We start from the raw sequence: 26130 nt of genomic DNA on the forward strand, positions 1-26130 counted from the left end.
ATAATGTTCATTTTGATAATGTTTTATCAAACTTTCAATTGTGTTCATTTAATCTATATATATATTGATTTAAATTAACATGCTAGATTTGAGTATATATATATATATATACTCAAATCTAGCAATAGCGAAGCATTGCCGGGTCTGCTAGTTATAAATAAATTAATAATTTCAAGAGAGAATTAGCATAATGTAAAATATTTTTTTAATTTTTACACTTTATGTTAGTAAGAACACAGGATTTTGAATATAACGTAAAAAAGAAATTTAATATATGTTTATAAATATAGTTATTACTGATAGTGAAAATACATTGAAAATTGATTGCGGTTACCAATATTTCATTTAAATTTGAATTATTATTACCGCCAATTTGTAGAACCAGGGAATAAATAAAACTGCTGGGTGGAAATATATAATCTGTAAACAAACTTCATGTTGAAATACACACTAGATATTTTGATATAATTCATTTTTTCATTAATTTAATTTTTTTTAGTGTTGGGAAGCGGTTCTAATAAAATTATAAATTTTTACCTTCAGTTGTTTAACGATGATTATACTGGCATTACTGTTGTGTCTAGAATATTGGCAACTAGCGGAATTGAAGTTACGGGGAGAGAGGTGTCATGGAATGTGTCGTTTGAAAACTTTTGTGGCTTTGCTGAGATTATATGTGTTGACTAGAACTACGTTGATATGTTAAAAAAACAGAGTTTTTGTTACAAAGTTTTATGATTCTTGTTTTAGGCAGTTATTAACGTTTAGTAAAATGCTAATGATAATTGCTCTATGAAATCCTTGAATGTGAATGAAAGGAGTTAGCGGTTTCTTGGAAATACAATGAGATGATTCAGTAGTTCCTGTTTATATAATTTATTTTTTGTATTATTATTGTTTGCGTGTTTTACGTATTTTAATAAAAATGGCGACAAGGTGGAGTAGTGAATTTATTGTAGCTGAACACAGAGATTTACAGGTAAGCAGTTTTTGTACGTCTTCTTATCTGTTATTTATTCAGACTATTAAACATAATACTCGTGTGATTTGTACTTTATGAAGATTTTTAAACGAATGAAACTTTTTTAGGTTAAGTTTTATAACTGATGTACTCCGTTGAAACATAATAATTTTTTGTTAACTTGAGAGAAATCCTGTATAACATTGTCGAAATATTGAAGAAACGTAATTGTGCAAGAACAGACTTGTTTATTGGTACCCGTTCCTCTCATCTTCGTATGTAAATGATTTAACATACCTTACGTTAAAAAAACTCATATTTGCATAAATAAAGATAACTGTTATCTTTGTATATGATTTTTATCCATAGTTTCTATAAGTAAGATTTATTAGCTCACTTACAGTTACCTTTTTTCGTAAATCTTTAGTGCCGAACATTAACAACAATATTTTTATTTGCATTTACTTTGCGAGTTTTACCTGTAGTTAATCTCGACTAGTTATTTGTGAAATTCATGTTTACTTCATTTTATTTTTTTAATGTCTTCTTTAACTAATATTTACAGATACGTAAGTTAAACACTACTTGTTGAAACAACATAGTTCGTTTAAATATTTGTGAAAAGTACTGGTTTTTTAAGACATGCAAAAAAGAACTGTAGTTTTGATTATTAATATTCTTTGAAGTGTAATTTATTTTATTCTAGCAGTTAGGGTTAATATATTAATATTACTCCTAAGATAGTAGTATTATACTAATATTACAAATTTATGTAGTAAGAGCATAATTTTAGCTATAGCTTGGCTGTTTTATGCCCACATTCAGGCAAGTAAAGCTAACAATTTCACATTTGGTTTATAATTCAGAAGTATAAGATTATTACAACTCTGCTCATAACCATTGTATTATATACTTAAGAGTTAAATTTCAAGATTTTATATTCTTAAATGTTAATTACCAGAGCAAGGAAAGCAATTGATGGTATATACTAAGTAGCTGGAATACTAAACACGTAGAAGATTATTACACAGCAATCTGGTAGTTCCAAAAGGGATGTGGACTTATTCACCTTAAATTTGGAAGAAATTGTGAAATTTTACCCATTTTTGGTAATAGCAAATAATTACTTGATCAACATCAAATTTTTCCATACTGACATGATTATATAATGACAGAAAAAGTGAAGATTAACATAAATTCAGAACTGCAAAATAAATCATAAACTAATCTTATAAGATTAGTTAATCTTATCAGAGTCAGATGTTTTAGTCTAAACTAACTTGCCAGATGTTGAAGATGACTGATGGCGCTCTGCGTAAGTGATTCTATAAGTAACTGACTATTCGTAAGTGACTATATTTCCATTTAAATATACATTTGTCTTAAGTGTCCTATGAGATGTTGTTTACTATCGCCATACCTTGATATACATTAATTGATATTAATTTAATGTCATAAATATTTTCTGTATAAAACCTTAATACCAAAATATAATTTTGATTAACTTTTTTATGCAAAGAAAATAATTTGGTCAAAAATATTTCTTACAGTTGTTACAAACCAATACCTTAATTTTCTTTGCATAATTTTTTGCAAAACAAATTGAACAATTAAAAAATAAAATAATTAGTATGTAAAATGAAGAAGGTGTCAGAGTCCTTTTTGAAATTTTAAAATATTCATATCAACCAGTGTTAATGTCAGTTCTGTGTGTTGATTTTAACATTTTATTTTGTTTTATGATAAAACTAAAGTAATTATTAAATGGGGAAATTCCCCCGCCAATGTTTTGTATTAAAAAAATAAAGTAGCAATATATTTACACCATTATTAACTTCTCATAAATGTATTATTAAAGCTAGTTCTGCTGGTTCTTTAATGATCCTTACAGTTTGTTTAGCGTCACATAAAATTAACTGGTACAAATAAATAGTTATGAGGTTTATTGTATCAGTTTTTTTTTTAATTGAAGAGATCCTGGAAGTGCACTTAGAAAATCATTAAAGATGTTAAGGTAACCTTGATGCTATGAAAATTTTTTATGTATCATTTGTGGTAGAATGTGTTTAGAAAAAAAATCTGTATTTTACACATCATTTAAATTTTTCTTAACAAAGGGTTCTAGGGCACCTAAGTGGACAGTTGGTGACTCAAACTTTCAATGCCATAAAATTTTTGCTAGTCCTTGAAAGACATAAAAAAGGAACAGGTTAAATTCCAAATGTTTTAGGTTTTTAATTAAGTAGCATTTCTTTTAATTATTAGCCCTGATTGTCAAAGGACCAGTGTAAAAAACCTATGACCTTTTTACTATTCTTGAAGGTAACAGTACATCTTTTGAAAAATGGTTTATGTATTTTACAATTTTTGTTAATTGCGGAATTGGGCTTGTTACCTTAACCTTTTTGACTGCATTGGGATTTTTACTTCTCCGTGAAGGTGAACATTTATTGAAAAAGAATGGTTTGATTGTCATAATGTATCAATGTATATAATTATTGAGGCATGGGAATAAAGGATGCCTAGCCCAAGAAGTCAAGATTTTGTGATACTTGCTGCCAGAAGTAAAAAATGTTTGATAACCTGTTGTAGGTTTTTAGTTATTTCTGAAGATAGAACCATATCTTTAAAAAGTATTGTTCAGATATCTGTTTCAGCTCTTCCCCAAATAAATTTTAAAATGGTCTGAGGAAGGGGTTACAGGAGTTTGGCCACTACCAAACCTGATGTTTAACACATTACAGTTTGGTGGAGGTATGATGGTTTTCTTGCAGTCAGATTTTTTTTTTTGAAAAGTTATCTTGATGGTATCATACCATAGTCAATGAAATTAGGAGAAAAGATGTGGTAATAATAATAATTACTATTTAGCTTGTTACTTGAAAAGAAGTTATTAAATAGAATGAGTGTTTGGTGATGTAGTTTTCATCCTTATTAGTCTTCACCTTAGGTTACTTGAAATTTTACAAAATTAGGTAACATTAAATTACTCAAATTATGACTACTATTGTTAATGGAGTATTCCATTTTAATTCAACAAATTTTCAAAAATTCTATTGCATTACTATTTTTGATTTCGATACTTTGTATGTGATAATTACCCACCTTGTAGTGGCCAAATGATATTTATTTATATTTTTAAAAAACTTTTTTCTTGAATAATAGACTATTTTCTAACTTGCCAACAGGTAAAAATCAGTCATTTTCATCACTTTTTCCGTGAGCTGTAGTATTCTTAATTTACATCCTACAGAGATCAAAAAGGGCTTTTTGGAAAGAGTAAAGATGGAAATTCATCTTGTTACATAACTAAATCTTGTAATATTTACTGAAATTACATATACAAATTGCCTTTTTTTCAAATTTTGGGTCCAAAATAAATAATGAATGGCTTAGGTACTAGTAGTACTTATAAAAAAAAAATTGAACTGTTACTGAGTGTCCTTCATTAAAAAAAATGGCCACCAAATTGTAAGATTTTCAAAATGCCTCACTTTTGGGGTCCAAAAACCATATGTGGGACAGGTGACAAAAATCTGAAATGTTTACAGCAGTAAGTACTTCTTAGGTACTTTAAAACCATATAAAATTTATTTTATTACTCAAAAGGGTTGATGTTTAATGAAGCCAATGAAAGATAAAAACACTGTTCCTTCTAATCGTAAACAATATATCCAAAAAATTCACAGCATGTATTTTTTCAGATAATAATGTAGGCCTACTATATAAAAATTTTTTATGTGTTTATAATGAGGTAGCCGCCTATATTCTAGATAGTTTACTTAGATTATGACTCATATACACAAATTCATGTTTAAACACGAAAGTGAATAGACATGCGTGGACATGAATATTTCCGTTACCCTGAATGTAAACATTGTAGAAGGCTGATTTCAATGTGATATGTTCTATTGTTGCTAATGTTAATATTGTGGTTAGGTAATGTACACTTGCTTATAAAATAATTTTATTAGCAGTGAACTACTCTTTTATGTGATATCTTTTATTTTTAATTTTATTAATTAGAGAAATTTGTATTTTAGCTGTAAAGAAACTGGGAATGACAAAGTTAGGTGCAATTGGTAGTTTTATAATTTATACTAACTGTTTTGTTATTGTAAGAACCCTTGCATTTTATAAAAACAGATTATGTAGTGTTCAATTGGCATTTACACTGAAACAGTGTCACAAATTGCCTTATAATAGATCTTCAGTATTGAACAATATTTTAGAGTTTGTTAAACAGCAAATAGCATTGATATCTTTAAGAATTGGATGTACTGAAACAGAAAATATCTGTACTTTTCATAAAACTGAATATTTAGATAAATATTTTTTTTAATGGGAAAAGTTGCTCTGACCCATTTAGGTGTCACACTAAACTGGTTAAGAAATATCTTTGACATTTTCAACAGGCAATCCAAATTTAAAATTAATTCCAGGCAGAGCACTGTGTACAAAATGCTTAAACAAAATAGAAAAACCACAAGATGATACTTGGTATCCCCTCCCCCCACCACCACACATAAAGGTTAAAAAATTATCAAGCAGCGCAAAGGAACCAATTTTAAAAAATTAAGTTATAAAAATAGCCGAGTCAGTTACCAGTAAATTAAAATGATTTCTTTGATTTAAATATTTCTACAGAAGAATCCAGTTTAGTACCACAGAAGTATGCTGATTTAGGTAGGGAATATGAAGAATTAATCATTAAAATAAAGGATAAAATGAAAACAGATACATCAACCCAGGAAAAAATTAGTATTTTATTTTAAGTTTATTACCAAGCAGCTGGAGCATTTAAAAAATTCAAAATGAGTAGTGTTAGTCAGTATTTAGCTCGTCAGTGCAAACAATTAGTTAAAACAAGTGAAATTTTGTCACAAATTGTTAAAAAAACCCAGTCACATAATTGATGAAAATGTGTCCAAGATTTTTACCAGAATATGAGCACAGCCGAATGATGCCAGGCAAGAAGGATTGTGTCTGTAAGAAAAGCTGACAGGAAGAAAATTAATATTTAAAAAAGGCTTACCTTACGTAACTTTAAAGAATTATACACAGTTTTCAAAGAAAAGCCAATCTAAAAACTGGTTTTTCAAAATTTGCTGATTTAAGGCCTAAATTTTGTGTTCTGGCTGGGGTGGGTCAGGTACTCATTCTGTTTGTGTGTGTCACCCACCAAAATGTAAAACATATGTTACCTACTCTAAAACTGAGATTTGATTATAAAATTCTCCTTTTAACCATGGTATATGATAAGAAAATGAAACATGGATGCTGTCATAGTGTGAAAAATGTCCAGACTCTATTGAAGTGCTCAGATTACTGCAAGAAAGCTGGGATGATTTTTATTCTGAAATTATCTTCAAACAGTGGGTTTCTGTTGACCATTGTCAACTAACTACTCAAATTCTTCCGTAACAAGATTACTTAAGGTAAATTTATTGAACATTTAAATCATTTTTTTGCAAAGAAACAAGCTAATTTCCTCAACATTAAAAAGGAAAACTTGGAGGGTGAATATATTGTAATGGGAGACTTCTCTCAAAACTTTACTTTTGTGATACAGGATGAAATCCAGTCATATCACTGGTCAAAGACTTATGCACAGTACATCCATTTATCATATATTCTAAAAAAGAAGGAAAATTACGAAGCCAAATTTACTGTGTGATTAGTGAGTACTTGAAGCTCAATATTAGATCTTTCTTCTGCTTCCAAAAGCAAGTTATAAATAAAGTAAAAACAGTTACCACAAGTTGAACAGTTTTTTTCTGATGGTTCCTCAGCCCAGTATAAAAACTGAGTTTTTTCAAAAAGTTTTTCAAAAAAATTTCATAAATTTGTGCTACCATCAAGAAGAGTTTGAAATCATAGGTGAATGGCATTTTGCCTCATACCATGGAAAAGGACCATGTGATAGTATTGGTGGAACTGTAAAAAGGACTGTGACTGTTATTGCAAACAATATTAAAAATATCACATTTATTTTCTGCTCTAAAAAGATGTTTAAGAGCTGAAGAATATCTCAGTTCTCATTATCAGGTAATCACAACAGTCCCAGAAGCAAGAACTTTTCACAGTTACATTCCAACATGTCAGAAATGTATTCTGAAAGTCCGGGTGACCTCTGAATCAGAAACATCTACGTTAGTATTGGTTCACAAGGACATAAGTATTTCTGATTGCTTTATAAGTTTACCAAAGCCAAAATGTAAAAATTATGTCTGCTGCATATATGGTGGCAAGTGGTGATTAGGCGAAGTCATTGAAATTAAAATACATGAAAATGAAGAGGATTATCGAATGCACTTTTTTCCTGGTACTTCATTCAAGAAATCATTGAGAGATAATCAAACATGGGTTCAACTGGAAAATATTTTAAAGATTCTCATGCCTTCAGAGATTTCCTGTCAGTTACTGGAAGAGGACACAACATCACACCAAAGATGAATGAGAACTTATCAGTTCTATTCAATAAATAGTGGCAGAGGCACTAAGTTATGTTAGTAAAGTTTGTTATCAAAAATTGCAAGATTTATAAATAACTTCCATTAGCAGGAGTAAAATAAAGTAAAAGTGAATTGTTAATGTATTTGAATTGTTTATCATTTGTAATTAACTATTATTAATTATCAATATATTCATTCTTCATTTTAATGAGTTTAGTTATTTTTATAATCTGAGAAAACTACATAACATCAGTATTTTTGGATACATTGTTAATGGTTAGAAGGAACAGTGTTTTTTGCTGTTTTGTTGTCTTTATTACTCATCATCCCCTTTCAGTGATAGGCTACATAAAAATGTTTTAATAACATTAAAAACATACTTTTAAGTAGGCCATAATTTTTTTTGTGACTGAAAAGTTACTTGAAATAGTCACTAAATTTGTGCTGCATTGCTTCTTCTTAATTACATTTTGCTGTTGCAACATTTTTTTTTTCTTAATTAAGTGTTTCAGATTGACACTCATACTAGTGATAATCTAGTGAAGTCTCTTAATGCAGTGAAAGCTTTAGCATAAGTTGATCCAGTGTTGATGATTTTAATCTGTCATTGTCACATTCTTTCTCAATTCAGACTATGTTAAATTGATTAAATAATTTTGTAATTTCATATTTCTTTAAAAGTGTAATCCTTTCCTGTCAATATCATTTATGTAATTCTTTGTTTTGAATATTCCTTAACAGAAACTTCACACCTAGGAATTGTATGAAAAAAATCTCATTTAATATACATACCTCTTTAGCGGCTTTGTGTTTGATAAATTGTGGTTTTTCAGTGAAAGGCTATAATTTTTCCTTCCATTTGTTATTCACACATTGTAACTGAGGTTTTGATTCATTTTAACATAATCATAAGTTAAGTATTTCTTCATGTTTTAATTGGAGCAAATGAGATTGGTTCACTAATTAATACAAAACCCAGAAATATGTGTTTATGTAAATATAATTAATTATATTAATATTGTATATAACTATATATAATTAAAATAACTCTGGATTAGGGTGTGTCTGTGTTTAATAGATCAACCCTAAGTACAGAACAATTAACGACTATTAGCTATAATTAACAATTAGAAATGAATGATTTACCTTATTTCATTATGTAACAGAAGTCCTTTTGGAAATTTGATTTGCATCATCAGCTGCATACATTATATATATATATTATAGAACCATCAAAAACCCGCAATCCATGACAAAATACCACCGCCCTTCACTTATAATTTTATGTTAAAATATTTTTAAACTAATTCAATATTTTAAAATTTTTAAATTAAATTTAACTTCATTAAAACCACACAAAAATTTAAAACCTTTTATTTAAATTAAAAATTTTAAAAATTGTTTAAAATTACAAAGATCAATTAATTAAAATTAACAAAGTCATAATTAAAATGTAAAAATGTAATTAAAGCAAACATAAAAGTTACATATTTAAAGATTAAAACTTTTAAAATAAAAACAAATGTATATACACAAGTAGATGGTATGTAGGTCAAACACATTTGAATATTTGATGGCCCAAATTATTGACTTATATAAGTGGTGAATGTAGATTGATTTTATCTTCTTTTTGGGTCAATCAATTTGAAGTGTCCCAAAAACAAAGCTGGTTGCTTGACTAATTAAAAAAAAATGTTAACTAACCCACTTGTTTCCTACATGTTTCAGAAACGTAAAACTATTTACTTAAATTCTTTATTTAAGTAGTTTACCTGTGGTGGCATTTTTTTTATGGTGTGCACACTAATTTTTATGATTACAAGGATTTATGGAAAAAAATAACTAACAAAGTATTGGTCCTGGAAGGATGAAACAAAAAGCAATTTAATCATATTTTCTCAAGGTAAAAGATTGGTTTACTTTCCTACCTCTCTTCTTTCTAGGAGAAAATTACCATTAAAGTTGAACATGAAAAACAATTAAATTTCACTTTTGGTAATATTTTTCAAGAGGGAGGAATGGCATACACAGTTTGAATTATTTTTTTATATGTAGGTATAAGTTAGTAGTAGTTTTACCATAAATAATATTAATGGTGATATACTTACTCCTAAAGTTTAATGAATTTCTTAAAACTATTTTGTTTTTTTTTAAATTCACATTTTGGCTTCTAATAACTCTGTTGGAGCTGGTGATAAAAATCTCAAATTTGCACAACTTACAGTGTTTTTGTAGATTTTTATGGCAAATAAAAATGTTTAAAGCGATACTGTTTTGACTCTCTAAATAAGTGATCTGAGGGGGTTTCTTGTCTTCTTTGCACTTTACATTTTTTATATTTAGCCCCTATGTTGTTGAAGTTGCCGTTTTCAGTATTTTTAAAATAGTTTTTTTTTAATTATTAATGATAGGTCATAATTTAATGATAACTTAACAATACCAGTAACCTAATACAATTTTGACTCGAAAATGCTTGTGAAGCTTACCCAGACTGAGATTTCAATGAGTAACCTACATGTGTTTTCAAGAATTCATTTTTATTTTTATATTGGTTTTTTTTTTTGTAAACAGTATCGAAGAAAGAATAAATTGTAGCAAAATTTTAATTCTTCAATGAAATGGCCTGTTTTTGTAGCAATAAAAGTTTATTATTTAGTGTGGTTAACCAACAGCTGTAATATCTCTTTTGATAATTCTCTTGAAATTGTGTGAGAACGACCTGTCACTGTAGTTAGCTCAAGTGATGTCAACTTTCTCAGGACTTTACTTACTTCTTTCTTTTTTCCTGTTTAGCCTCCGGTAACTACCGTTTTTAGATAATTCTTCAGAGGATGAATGAGGATGATATGTAGAGTGTAAATGAAATGTAGTCTTGTACATTCTCAGTTCGACCATTCCTGAGATGTGTGGTTAATTGAAACCCAACAACCAAAGAACACCGGTATCCACGATCTAGTATTAAAATCCGTGTAAAAATAACTGGCTTTACTAGGACTTGAACGCTGTAACTCTCGACTTTCAAATCAGCTGATTTGGGAAGACGCGTTAACCACTAGACCAACCCGGCGGGTTCAGGACTTTACTTACTGCAGATCAGTACCCACACTTTGTCCTGTTGAAACTTTTGAAATGATGTACGTGGTCCAGCTGGGTAGAAAAATGAACCTGCACATTGTCATTTTCGAGGCTAATATCTACTATTTTTCCTATCCACCACTGATCGTCATACACGAGCAGAGTCTTTTTCCTTAAGTGAAAGTGGTACAGTTCTTGACACAGGATGGTCTTCATAGTCCTTGGAGTCTGAAGTAAAGTAACATCTTACAATGCCTTCTGACACAGGAACATACTTGTGGTAGCGTCTAGTACCAACAATTCTTTCATAGCAGTCAAAACAGTTTTTTAGAGTTTCTGAAATCTTAGCTAACTCATCTGATTTAATAAAAAAAATACTTAATGTTTTTCAGCTTGTGATTATAAAATGAATACATTTCATCACGTTTAGTTTCTGACTGTCAAATGACCTTTGCCATAAAACCATACAAATGTGATGGTGTGGTTGTTCCTCCCAGACAATCACAGGCGCTTTTCCCATGGGATGATCCAGAGAAGTGCCAGTTAGCTTCAAGGTCAGAGTCTTATTTTTATGCTGACTTGAAGCACAATCAGTAAAATAGATGAGTTTTTAAATGTTCTGATGTATTTTCTTGATATGGTCTGTTAAAAGTTTTTGAAAGAATAAAGTATTGCTGTATCATGCTTCAAGTGATCACTTAAAATACAAACACTTTTATGTTGTAATACATAATTTTCCTTGAAATCGAACACAAAAGGGTGAACTGTGGTTTGTCTGTCGACCTAATAGAAGCTTTTTATCTAATCTTGAACAACAAATGAAAAGTTGTTGCAACATGAATTTTCCTGATGACTGGAAATGACTTCAAGCGCCTGTTATAACATAAACTGCAGTTGAACGGTTCAAACAAGTCTATTTCAACTATAGTAATAAGTATAAAAATATTAAAGTGCCAAGAAGACAAGAAATCCCCTTAGAGCACTTTTTTAGTGAGTCAAAATGGTATCGCTTTAAACAGGTTTTTCATGATTTTTGAGAGGCTATAACTTTTTATTAGTACAATACACAAGAAATTTTTTTATGTGTCAAACATCTACAAAAACACTGCAAGTTGTGCAAATTTGAGATTTTATCACCAGCCCCATCAGAATTATTTGAAGCCAATATGTGGATTTCTTTTTAAAAATTAGTTTCCAAATATTCATAAAGAATTAGGGGTAAGTATAGCACCATTAATATTGTTTATGTTAAAACTACTAACATATACCTACATAATAAAAAAAATAATTCAAACTGTATATACCATCCCCGCCTCCTGAAAAATATTACCAAAAGTGAAATTTCACTGTTTTTCATGTTCAACTTTATTGGTAATTTTCTCATAAAAAGAAGAAAGGTAGGTAAATAAACCAGTCTTTTACCTTGAGAAAATAGGTAGGTTTTTAGTTATGATTTTTTAAGTAAATCCTTACAGTCACAAAAATAGGTGTGCACACCATAACAAAAATGGCCGCCACAGGTAAACTGCTTAAATAACAAATTAAAAAAAAGTTTTTTAAGGTCCTGAGACATGTAGGAAACAAGTGGGTAAGTTTCATGTTTTTTTGAATTGGTCAAGCAACCACCCTTTGTCACTTCAAATGGATTGACCATTTTAGAAAAATATTTTAACTGTAACAATAGTTAGAAAATAAATGTTAAAATTATTAGACTCTTCTTTCTACTTAAATAGAAGAATATTTATATTGTTATAAATAAAAATATTTTATGTCTTTGTCTTTATATTTGTAGAAAGTCAATTACCTTGTTATTCATGGCTAATGGCCACCATAGTTGTTGATGCCATTTAAAAGTGATAAAATGTTATATTATGCACATAAATTGTCTTAAAACATAAATGTAGACACTGAAAAAAAAAAGTTGATTAATACTTAAAGAAAAAGCATTTTTTTCTCTGTATTAATTAATGTTTTAGCTGTTAAAATATTTATCTCTTCTTTCTCTAGCATAAAAAAGTTTTTTCTTCTTTATCACAGCTATCAAAATTCTAATATATATATATAAAACCATTCTTTAGAATGGTTTGCCATACATTTAGGAACTTGTCGTAAATAAAAAATCTTTAGTTGATTACTAGTGTTAAAAAATTAATTTTATACTTCTGAGGCTATTCACTTACACATTTTTTATTTGCTCAATCCGTTTAAACAGTTGCACAGTTCGTAAGACTTTTACATCACTGTATATTTGTAAAAAAATTGAAATAGTAAAGTAGTTGTTTTAGATTCAGAGGAAAATGAAATTCATAAATGCTTTTTATCAGTTGAGTATTGCTTCATAACTTAAGAATAGATTGAATTACTTTGAGAGGTTTTTTTCACTATGTTTCTTTCCGACTATATATTAAATTTCTTCTGTAGGAGATTGAATAAAACCTACAAAAGTGGTTATTTTCTTGGGTAACTACTTTAAACAGAATAAAAATCTTTATAATACTAAATAGTTGTGTAAAAAAATAACTGCTGATCTCAAAATACATAAAATAGAATAAGAAATAACATCTGAAAAAGTGAATTATTATTTTAATAAATTTTATCTCTGAATGATTTTACGAAAATATTTATTTATGATTAAAGTTACTACCAATATACATTCAAATTAGTTGTTTATGTGACAAATCCATTCTTCTCAAGCATATCTTAAAATATCACGACTATTCTTAACAGTTGCTTCAGCTTCAATGATGTAATTTCTAAGTTCTTTTTTTTGCCAGTATGTGTGGAATAAACCAACAATGTCATCTAACCCTAAAGGAAATAGTCTGATGGGAGATCGTGGTGGCTATTTTTCTGGTTCATTTTGTCTAATCTATAGTTGTTGAATGTGTTATTTAAAGGTGCATCTTCATCCATAAATCACATCCATATTCAATTTCAAATTGGATTATCTTCCAATTGTTGTTAGTACACAAGCATGAGCATTTTGAAAATTGACAAATCTATTTCTTGTATAGTGTAATTCATCAAAAATTTTAATATGACCATGGAACTGGGATTGTTTTTACATTTTTTAATTTTGTGCATTAATATGATCAGATGGTAATGTGTACATGTTACGTAGAATGAATGCAATTGCTGCTCTTGCAATGTTCACCGCTTTCCACAGTCTTGGTTGTGAAATATATAAAAGATGTGAAAATCTTCTGGTGCGTGTAATAGGAGATAGATTGTAAAGCATAAAGTATTTCTTCAATATTTGCATTTCTTACTAATACTTGTTAGCCATTTACTTAGTATTGGTTTTAGCACACTCATTTCTCTCTACATCTCCATTTGGCTGATAAATTGCAGCCATTCAATTATTACTTTTTCTTTATTATAAATTATAGCATGTCTGTTAACTCTCCAGATGTATAGAAATTTATGTTGCCTCGCTGAGAAAGAAACACAAATCTACATTTTGTGACCTAAAATAGTTGTATGGTGTGTTTTTTTTTATTTGGTTTTAACAAAAAGTTTTATTCCCTGAAAATAGTTGCTTTTTTGAATTAGGAAGTGAATTTTTGTGTGTGAAATTGCATTGCCTTATGAGAATTTGAACCAATCTTTAAAATGAAAGGCTGATGTACACCTCTATAAATATGTTCTGTTATGATGTATCTCCTTTTAATTAGGAAAGAGAATGAAAAAATGTGGTTGGTGCTTCTTCATGCATGCTATTAATTTACTAATGGTATTGTTTCTTATGCAGTTAAAGTGATTCTAAACTTACAAAAGAAATCTGTTTGAAGAGTAAATAATATTTTTACTGTAAAAGAAAACCATAAATTCCTGATTGCAGAATGCTGTAACTTTGAATTGATTTTAGGCATAAAAATTGAATTGTGTAACTTTCATTACATGTTTGTCTTTTAATGTGCATATACCCAGTGTAATTTATAGGATATAGTCAAAGAATGTTATCATATTCATGAAAATTAAAAAAAAAATTAATGCTATGAAATCAACATTTAAACCTTACTTTTAATCCAGTTTTTAACATTTTTTTATTTTTTCAGTATGTATTTCAAACCATTGCCATAAAAAATACTGTTTGTACAGTTTAAATCTAATTTAAATTACCCATTCATATTAATTTGTATCTGTTAAATTAACATTAAATTTATTTTTGATATATATATATTATTGCATAAATTTAAAAGCAGTTATTTTAAATATTTTTTGTTATTAGCCATAGAATTTAGCTACACGTGAATTATGTCATCTTAAAATATATTTTCAAGAAGATTCAAGTCTTTATTTTAAAAAATAATTTAGATTAGAGGAAATTTTAAAGGTTTAATTTGGTACTAAGGGACAATAAAAAAATGGATATCTTCGCTGATCAGCACTGGGATGCTTGCCTCAAAGTGTTAGTGGTTTGTAATCTTTGGCACTAGTAAGAAATATTTTTTCTCATTATTATTATTATTGTTAACTGTGAAATTTCACTCAAAAAACTAAAGGACAAATATGAAAATGATGAATCTGAGGACTATCTAAGAAAGTTAATTAGACAGTCCCCCTGCATCCCCAGCTATTTTTTGTATTGGATATTATAATGAAGCATTGAGATAAATACAGTTAAAATATCAACTATATCACTGTTTGATTTTGATTTGCAGTCAGGAAGTCTTGACATTGATGTCAAAAATAAAGAATTTCTCTGTAAAACCTCATATAGTATTACTGAACTTAATTACATTAAAATCCAATGAAGAAAATGTCTTCACCACCTTCTTTGCTTCAAATTGTCATGCACCCATGGTCACTTGAATGAATGAAATGAATCATTTGACCCCTGGTTTATGAAAATCAATACATATATTATAGGAGTTGCAGTGGGTTAACGTAAATGAACACACCATTCAAACATACTTTCCTTTGCCTGTGATAGTTTGGTAAAAAATATTTTGTCAGGTTTTGTTATGGAAATTATTTGCAGTTAGGTAGTATAAAATTTTTATTTAATTTTGGCCGCTGAGTAGTTGCTTCCTGAAAATATTTATGTTTTCTAACTGGTAAAAGTACTTGTACAAAGTTCTAGATCTTGTCTGTATATTATATAAAAAAAGCCTCTTGTCTGGTCTCAAAAGGTTGTTAATGATAAATGTCTGTGTTATAATAATTAAACTAATTTAACATGAGAGCTGAGATTATTATTTTTTATAGCATGTTTTTTATCTTCAGGGTATGTATGTTAGTGTTCAGGTGATATTTTATCATAATGAATATTGCTTTAAGTAAATTATTAGATGTTATAAATTTTCTTTGCACTTGTGTAGTATGAGTATATACTAATAGTTAAAAAAGTTGAGTAACAGTCTTCTTAGACTATTTATCTTTTTGATATATCATCGAAAGCTAAATACTTGTATAATATTTTGTAAACCTTTGTCACAGATCTGTTTTATGCAAAATTCTTTTTTTATTTTTGAAAGACCTAGGAGTTGATATACATGCATTGTTGCTAAAATATGATATAACTCTATTGAACTACTATTGCTGAGTTAATGTTACTTTAATATCTTTAATAATCTGTATCTATAAAGCAGTCTTGACTGACTGATTCATCAACACCTAGCAAAAACTATTGAACATAGATTGAAGGAAATTTGTATACATGGTTTTCTTACAGTGTCAGTGCACACTAAGAAAGGATTTTTTGAAATTCTAAGTTAAAAGGGTTAAAATGGAATAACAATGAAATTTACAATTTTTTAAATTTCTTGGTTACAAGTGAAGATATCAACTTGATTATTGGTGTGTGTAATTTTTATGTGAGTATCAACATCGAATTTCTAGATTTTTGAAATTCTGAGTTTAAAGGGTTAAAATGGATTTTTGAATTTTTTTTTGAAACCTAACTATTTTTTAATTTCTCGTTAACAAATGAAGATATTTTGGTTTATGCAATCTTTATATGGATATCTAAAAACGATTTTTAGATTTTTTAAATTCGACCTTAAAAGGGGTGAAGAAAGTTTAAAAAATGTGTACAGTGATTGCAAATTTTCTTAGTTTCCGACTGTAATGAATGATATATTCACTAGATTTGGGCTTGCAAATACTATTCACATAAATAACTAAAATCCATTTTCAGATTTTTTTAATTTTCTCCTTTTAATAGGTGTGACAGTATATGGCGTGGCAGCTCAACCAACGCAGCAATTGTCACTGTTACTATTACTGTACATGCGATGCGACTGTATGCACCTGCCTCCAGTTACTTGACCAAAAATGTTAAAAGAAAAATAAGAAACAAAGTACGCCCACCTCCTAGTGGTGTTTGTTTTCTAAGTCGAAGAACCAGGAAAAATACATTTTTACCCACATGAAGTACGGGTAAACAGCTATAACTAATATTTTTAGAATGAGGACCAACTATCTTGAAACCCATTCTTCAGATCATCAAAGTTTTGGGTCCTGTACTGACCAAACTGTTGTACTGAAGAAATTACAATACACTTGATATTTTTTGTAAATTCAACAGGCTTTAATTTTTATTTATCATTATTTTCACAGCATAAGGGTAATGAAGCACAGTGTGGCTTCTGGTTAGACAGGAATGATGAGCAAAGCGAGACCTGACCAGGTAAACATCCCTGGTTTGGAAAATGCATGTAACCATATAGCGCGGGTGAAGCCGTGACAGGGATGCCCCATGATTTTATGTTGCAAACTGATGATGCAGTGAATTGTCCTGCAGAGTTCCTCAATACTCTCATTCCTTCTGATTTTCCAGTACTCAAATGTTTTCTTAACATTGGAACTCCTGTAATGCTGCTATGAAATCTTCAATCACCTAAACTGTGCAATGTAACTGTTACTGTGCTACAAGTAACTTCTCAAAAAAATGTTATAGAAGCTGTTGTAATAATTACAGGTTGTGCTCGAGAGGAGTTGTCTTAATATCATGCACACAGTTTTTCTGTTTAGCCTCTGGAACCACTGTAAGGTATTACTTCAGAGGATGATCTGTATGAATGTAAATTTTTCATTTTTTCACAATTTTCATTTCTGCAAATGTTTGCTCTGTTTAGAAGTTTTTTTATATTAATTTAGCTCCTGTATTTGATAAATTCTTTAAAATAACTTGAAATTATTTTTTTTCCAATGTTAATATTACATTTATTATGATACTGGACAAGTTCATTTCTTGAGTATTTTACCTTTCTTCTAAAAGGTGGGGTCTAGCTCTACTTAATTGACATTTCAATCATTAGGCTTATGTTTCAGCAATCAGATAGAAAACAGAATCTCTAGCTTGATCTACTGGTAGTCACCTGCTACAAATAGTGGCTAATCACTTGATGCATTGGGTCTTTACTACAACAACCTTAGCATAGTTTTATAAACATCATATCTATATCCTCAGGGCCACAATCCATATTGTTGGAAATTTTAACCTAGATGCAAATAACAGATTATTGTCAGTAATTCTTCCCTAACCAGTTAATGTAAGTGAAAAAAGCTATATGGATTAATGAGCCATCTGAGAAAGACTTCTTGATTCTTAAAAGTATAACTTCACCCGTCTTTGAAATTATGTATCTCATGGAACATCTAACTAGACTATAAATTCTTAAACCATTAGTTTATGAAGAACTGTATCTCTGGCAAAGTAACAGAGCTCTTTTCTGTTTTGTAAAGATTTGTTTTTTAAGTGCACTGCCTAAGTATGCATACTTTAATTTAGTAATAATGCAAACTTAAGAGCATAAAAACTACTCGTTTTTTTTCCATTTGTCTTATATTAGTTGTCTAATTTATGATAATTATGGATTTTTAATGTAATATGATACATTAGTTTTATTGTTTTTACCAAAATATATTTTGTATAAATACATTCAACATGTGTATTTACTGATATCTTCATATATTTATTTTATTTGAGTTTATAATTATATGATGAGGGGTTTCAGTTTAACAGATTGACTCGTGACAAATAAGAGTTTAACTGATGGTCTTTTACCAAGTTCCAGGGCAATAATTTCTGAGACATTGCAGTTAAATGATTTCTATGGGTTCAAAGAGTTCCTGTAATATAATTAGAAATAAAGTAAACATAATTTTACGTTTAAGTATATGTGAATTGCTAACCTGAAGAAACACAGAATAACAGTATGAGAAAGTTTACTGTTATTAAACTGTTAATTATGTTAAAAATGTGTTACTGCAAGAGAAAAAAAATCAGAATTTTATGAAAATTGTACACATACAAAACAAATACTTAGCTTGTATGAAAATTAATTTCCTAATCGTTTTTTTTTTCTGTGAAGCTCTATCCATAAAATATAATTTTTTGACAAATCTGTAAGTTTTTGAAGCTTAGATGAATAACGTAGTTTTTAATTTGTTTAATAATACAAAACAAAAATTATCTCCCCCTTCAAAATATTTATCTTTTACTTTAACTTTTCATAGAAGGAAAATGTTTGGTTTATATTGAACACTATTGAATAGTTAATAAATTTTTTTTTTTTTTTAATATATTGTTCTATAAATTATGAAAAAGTTATTACATAAAATTCCCTCAGTTTGAATTTGTTAAATGTTAAAGTAAAATAATGTTTTGACCACATGTATTTTATATAAAAAGGAAATAAAAAATGTATGTTACAGTATAACTATATAATTAAACTTTTACAAATTTTTATAAAAATTATAATTTTTCAAATGATGGAATTAATTTATTTCTAATTATAGTCTTCAAAATAATCATTTTATTTAATAGAAAAGAAAATTCATTTTGAGAACTGATTTTATTGAAAATTGCTCCGTTGCACTTGGAAATCTAATGTAACAGTTAAGAGATTAAGGATTTTGAATTTTTAAACATGATCTATTTAAAAACTTATGTAGATAACTTGGCCTATTTTTATAGAAAAAACAAACAGTTAATTATGGTGTTAATTTAAAAATACTGTTTTTAATAAAGATATCTCTGAAACAAAGATATCTTTTTAAACAAGATATCTCTTGTTTTAATTCTCTTTTATGTGTGTGAATAAATTTACATGATAAAAAAAAATAAAATTTCTTCAAAATTATGTAAAACAAAAAAAAAAAAATAGTTACAATATTTTTAAGTGTTAAAATTGATAAAGGAAATATTTTGATAAAATATGATATTCACTGTATAGAAGAACAGATTGAGTGGTGCTCTGTGGTATCTTTTATATTTTCTTAAATATATTATTATTCTAAAATATTTTTATTATAAATGTAAATAACTGAATATAAGTTACATAGAGTTGGAATTAAAAGATTAGAAGTCATGAAAACTGCAAATTTAAATTTAATAGTACTGTTCAAATTTCAGATTCTGACAGGATTTTATATTCATGGACATAAAAAACATTAAGAAGCTCAATTTTTAGAAAATTTGTATGTTTCTATCAACTTGACATAAACATTCTCAGCTATCAGATATAATGTCCATTATCTAGTCAAAAGCATGAATTTTGGCTAAAATCTGTTGGACAGAAAGAAGTTCTCTGTGAAGTTTAAATTATTTATTTTTTGAGTTTAAAAAAGTTTTGGTGACTTTTTTGTTGAAGAACTCCATTTTGTAGATATGCAACCCTCTCATTCTAGTACAGAAAAATATTTAATAAGTACGCAAGTTTTCATTAACTTCAAAAATTCTTTCTTATATTTGAGTTTTTAGCTATTTTCCTGTAGTTTAACTGTAGTAAATTAGAGATATGACAGTATATTGAAACTGTGGAATAATCTAGGTGAGATAATGCCTTGTAAACCTTATAAATTTCATAAATGGTTTCTGTCTAAATGTAATAATTGAATATTGATATCAAAAGTTTGAGGATAATACCATGGTTACTGGCCATTATTATACCAGAAAGGTTATATTAATTTTACTCTGAAAGTAGTTACTGTTAGGCAGAAAAAATCCAATTATTGAAAATAAAGATGATTTTTAATTCAGTGCTTAACATTTTAAACTAGAAGGGTCATTCAATATTAATCAGACACACATTTTTAGTGAAGGAAATGCTTAATACAGGCAATTGAAACGTTTGATAAGTGTTAGTTGGCAACCTTACGAAGATTGTTAGTCACCTGTTCGATTCATAAACATATCCTCTAAAGTCTTAATTATGATGGCATGTTTGCTCGAGGAAAGTACTTTTGAGGAACAGTGTTCTGTGATCCGATTTTTACTTTTAGAAAGTGTATTACTGTCAGAAATATTTTGTCAGATGAACAAATAATTCAGCAGTAGTTGTTTGAACTGTGCAAGTTTTTATGTGTCGGTGGAAAAGTTTAAAAGTGGCTGCAAAAGTGTGACCAACGACCACTACTCCGGGGCCACCCGGTAACAGTGTCGACCTTGGTGTTAGATTCTCATATTGATTCACTTATCCAAGAAGACAGACAACTTACAGTTGAACAAATTGCCCTGCGTAAAAGAGAGTATATACAGAGAATTAACATAAAAGATATAGACGCTCTTACAACAAAAGAGGAGGTAGCTAGAGCGGTAGCGGAGGTAATTGAGTTGGATGAGAGGAGGCAGGCCATCAAGATGCGGCCTGCTCATTCAAGTACACGGGTGGCTTCTCTGACGGTTCCTAGTGGAGAGGCTGAAAAGATAATTCAGAGCGGGCATCTCCGGATTGGGCTGGTGTCTTGCCGTGTGAACTTGGCCTTGGAGCAGGAGCGGTGCTACCGCTGCTGGAATTTGAGCCATAAGGTGGAATCATGTAAGGGACCAGATAGGTCAAAGAAATGTTTCCAGTGCGGCAAGGATAGGCACATCCAAAGCTGGTTGCCACGAAAGAGTTGTTTGAAGAAGATGTGCAGAGGGCCATTATGAACGTAGCGGACAATGTGCTACAAATTAAAGATAACATGACTTAATGTAAATCAGAGTTCATACTCCCATGACCTCCTGTGGGCTATTACCAGGGAGGTTGCGGGAGCCAAATGGTGGTAGCTGAGCCAAATTGGGCTGTCGTTTTGGAGGCTGTCTGGACCAGGGATACTGGAGATAGTGCGGCGATAATGGTGGTGAGGCTGGGACTGGCTGTTACCCGACAAGGCCGGGGGGGGTTCAGTTGCTACGTCTTCCCTAACAGCGGCATGGATTGCTACCGTAAGTTTTTGGATGACTTGGTGGTGGCTGTCAGGGTACACACAGGTGCAGTAGTTGTGCTTGGGGACTTTAATGCTAAGAGCCCGGAATTCGGGGAGAGACCCTAAATGAGCGTGGGTGGCCCCTGTCGGAGTTGATGGCGTCATTCAGAATGCTGTGCCTCAATGAGTTGGAGGTACTTACCTTTTCAAGAGGATCAGCGGAATCCGTCCTTGACCTGGCGTTCATTACGGATGTGATTACGGGGGCTGGGCGATGGTGGGTTCTAGAGGAGGAGACTCTCAGCGGCCACCGATGTATTGAGGTGGTAGTTGGGCATTGAGACGGGCTGGGCAATGGATGTTTAGGCTCCCGGATTTAGCTGTTACAGACAGCGTTTATAAAGTCATTGACACAGGCACGACAAGAGAACGGGGTGGAGATTAATATCAACAAAGTCATCCAGGATGCTTGCACTTCGGCCGTGAAGAGAAGAGAGGTGAGGTCGCGTCCAGTGCAGATATATATTGTGGTTGGATGAGATCTGTGGAGGATATGTGTTCGCTAAAGGCGTATCCTCACGAGATTAAGAAGATGAGAGGATCGACAGGAGACTGAGAGCCATGGCAGAGTAGAAAGATTCTGCAAGGAGCCTTTAACAAAGCGAAGTGGAATAGTTGGAGGGAGATCTGTACTCAGCTGCAGTAGAACCCTTGGAGCCTAACATACAAACTGATAAAAAAGGCTGGGAAGATCACTCCCCAGGCTTCCTCTGGGAAACAATGCACACCCTGTTTCCGAGAGATGAGATGCTCCTCCTTACAGCCGTGACCGTGCTCCTTCAGTTTCTTATCTGTTTGGTCTGATGGAAAGAAGCTTTGCGTGGCATCAAGTTTAATGACAACGAAAAGGTAAAGAAAATATTAAAAAAGCTAGTGTCTAGATCAAGGTAATTAATTCTTCAGTAAAGATGTCCCATCAGTTTAAGAAGACTCACAAAAAGATGGGACAAGTTCAGAGAAGTTGGTGGGAATTACGAGAAAAATAGAAAAAAGTTTGTATTTATTTGATGAACCAGTTTTGCTGTACAGCCTATTGTCTGTTTAATTATTGAATGATTCATATTTTTCTACATACCATCTTTATAGAAGTGTTATCCTTGACAGGTTACTAAATTTTGTTATACTCTCTTGTTATGCAGTAGAAGTCGCTTACAACGAGGTTGCTTGTAACAAAAATCTGGTTGTAACATAGACTGATTAGTTAATAATGAGCATCCGGGTATAATGAGTAAATAATGTGAGTCTGAATCTTGTTGTACCGACTTTCACTGTATAAAAAAGCTGGATATTATTCGATAACAACCAATTCTCATGGATTCTTGATATTAGCCAAGAACTTTCACTACTCTGATGCAACTCTAGTCAGCAACTCTCATGTCAGCTTGCTGACATGAATGAAAACCACTTATGACTAAATCTGTGCTATAAAGGAACCTACTTTCCAAGGTAAATGGTTAGATGAATTGTTAGATTCAAGCAACAGTGTCTAGTCAAGCATTAGCCATAATGCAATAATGCTGACTCAATTTGCTGTCTTTTATTCCGAATCAATTCCTTCAATATCCTTAAAATGATAAGACAAGGGTGACACATCTGTTATCACAAAATTTTAATTGACTATCGGTTATGTCTTCATTTAACTGTAAGACTGTTTTCTTTCCATTCCATTGTTCATTATTTTGATAATGAATTTTTAATCAATTTCAAATTTTTTAATTAAAAAATTAATTGATTGTATTTCACAATTGGTGGGCTCCCTGATTGATTTCAACCATTTTAGACACACTGAACAATGATTTCTTTTGCTCAGAACAGCATCAACAAGTTTGTTAAAACATGTGAGGAGTCAGCATGCATGCATGACCACAGCACTATTGCAGTTGAATTACTTCCTGAATAAACATTCTACTTTATTATATTGTAATGTAGATTATTTTAAAGCTGAATTATTAGTAGTGAAATCTGATTTTTTGTATGGGAAGTCTTTTCAGTTATATGATTTTAGAGTTAGGTGAAAAACCATCAGTTCTTGTGCTTCAGAAGCCGTAAACACCTTTTAAAATGTCTGATACATACCAAATCAGAAGTCTGAGAAACATCTCAGTTTTGATATTACAATTCCAGTGTTTTCTTAACTATAAATATGGCAATTAAAATTCATAAAAAAAATTATTTCAAATTGATTTTCTTCATCAGTTTAAAAGTTCATCATTCTTTAGATTTCTCAGTACTTTTGAAAGTGTTGGTTTCAGTGAAATCAAGACTTACCCATAACTTATAAGTGTCATACTTTTGAATTGATTGCACCAAAGTAATTTGTGTTGTTGGCAAGATACAATTTTTTGCATGTTGCATGGACATTAATAATATGATTGGCAATTTTTCTGCTATTTTAGATACTTTTTAGCAACCAGGTTAAAGTAAAACTTTTTATTATTTTTAGGCCAGTGCAATGGCAGTGGATTGGACTGGAATATATGTATTATTAGCTGGGTAAGTGTTAATTATATTAAATTATATTCATTATACCTGATAACTTAATGGATTACACAAGTCGGCAAAATTGGATTTTGGAATATTTTTTAACTTTTGATAATTGATTCCTATGTATATTTTAGCATTGAATCTAAAAATAATCTTCATTTTTTTCCATTACATCAGGATTTTTCACAAATCGCAAGTTTCAAAATTTGTAAAAAGTTGAAAATTGCGAAAATGTGATAATTTAAATATACATAAAATATTTTATTTTGAATAATAAATTAATATAATATATTCACTTTTTGGCTTATACTATGCATTCTTATATATAAAGAATAAAATTTAAATCGGTGGTGCTAAGCGGATGATTGGGGGGGGGGGGGTTTGGGTTGATTATGAGACAATGAGAGAGCTTGGCTAACAGGTTGTGACAAGACTTAACAAGATGTAACATGTTCATTGGTAGCTATCTGTTGCCACTCATGCACTGTGCAACTGCTATCAGTGCTGGTTCAATCATCAGTGTGCATAAATACTTTTTTATGTCCTCCATAATCAAATGTGTTTTTGTTGGTAGAAAATATATTTTCAGACCATAAAGCAAACTCTCCATTTTCAAATTGGCTTCAAGAGGCTGTAAAAATTCTGCAGATTCTTTTTATTACATTTGTGGTGAGTTAATGGTAGAAAGGCAAGAAAGAAATATAACAAGTTTAGTTCGACGAGTGTACCTCGCATATTTTGTAATGAAAATAGATCAAGACAAAACTTGGGCACCCCACTACGTTTGCTACACTGTGTTGAAGGATTTTAGCAGTGGTCAAAGAATGAACAAGAAATGTTTAGATTTGAGTTCCAATGATATGGTGAGAGCCACGAAATCACACCAATGATTGTTACTTTTGGTCAACTGGTGTTTACGGTTTCAATTTGGAGAATAAAAAATGAATCGTCTATCCAAATATGCCATCCACTTTATGCCAGGTTCCTCATGGTCCAGAAGTACCAGTGCCTATTCCACCAGAAAATTTATCTGAAATAGACAGTTCCACAAGTGATTTAAATAAAGATAAGATCGAGGAGTACGAACTTGGAGATATTTATTCACCAGGACTTTATTCACAGTCTGAACTAAACGATTTGGTTCAAGACTTACATCTGACCCAAGAAAATTCAGAATTGCTTGGTTTGAGGCTTAGCCTGCTAGCAGCTGGCTTGTCTCATTTCCTCATTTTCCTGGTTCAGGTACAGAGAAAATGATTTTCTTTCATATTTTTCAGAAGAAGGGGAATTAGTCTTCTGTTCTGATTTACATGGACTTGTCATTCGATTTAACATTTTGTACAAAAGTACCGATGGAGATTTCATAGATTCGTCCAAAAGAAGCCTCAAAGTTGTACTTCTTCATAATAGGAATACGTATCCATCAATACTCGTCGAACATTTTCTCCATTTAAAAGAGGGTTATGATAATTTAGAATTCGTTCTCGATAAAATTAAATACAACAATCATAAATGTTTTATGTGCAGTAATCTTAAAATAATATTGATGCTCCTAGGACAGCAAGGAAGGTACACAAAGTTTCCCTGTTTTTTGTGTAAATGGGATAGCAGAGACAATCATTGAATAAGGAAAGATTGGCCAAAAAGAGCTTTATTACAACCAGGAAACAAAAAATGCGCTCTGTAAAGCTCTCATAGATCCGAACAAAGTTCTCCTTCCATCTCTGCTTATCAAGTTACGTTTAATGAAGCAGTTTGTCAAAGCCTTATCAAAAGAAGGTAAATGTTTTAAATTCATCTGTGACAAATTTCCAGTCTTATCAACCGCCAAACTAAAAGAGAATGTCTTTACTGGTCCTGACATTAGAAAACTTCTAAACGATGGTAATTTTGAGAAACAAATGGAAGTTGCAAAAAAAGAAGCTTGGAGAACCTTTAAAGACGTAGCAACCA

The 26130-nt window shown here is 30.4% G+C and overlaps 1 protein-coding gene across 1 annotated transcript in view; it reads left to right on the plus strand.

The window, feature by feature from the left end:
• Positions 1-611: 611 nt before the first annotated feature.
• The window catches only part of Wdr59 (WD repeat domain 59), a 153299-nt gene continuing 127780 nt past the window's right edge, over positions 612-26130 (plus strand). Inside the window, exons 1-2 of the mRNA XM_075356849.1 lie at positions 612-979; positions 24137-24186. Of these exons, the coding sequence (XP_075212964.1) occupies positions 926-979; positions 24137-24186 (104 nt within the window). The 5' untranslated portion in view covers positions 612-925. The remainder of the gene's footprint in view (positions 980-24136; positions 24187-26130) is intronic.

The sequence above is a fragment of the Lycorma delicatula genome, chromosome 2 (assembly GCF_047948215.1).
Source record: "Lycorma delicatula isolate Av1 chromosome 2, ASM4794821v1, whole genome shotgun sequence".
NCBI lineage: Eukaryota > Metazoa > Arthropoda > Insecta > Hemiptera > Fulgoridae > Lycorma > Lycorma delicatula.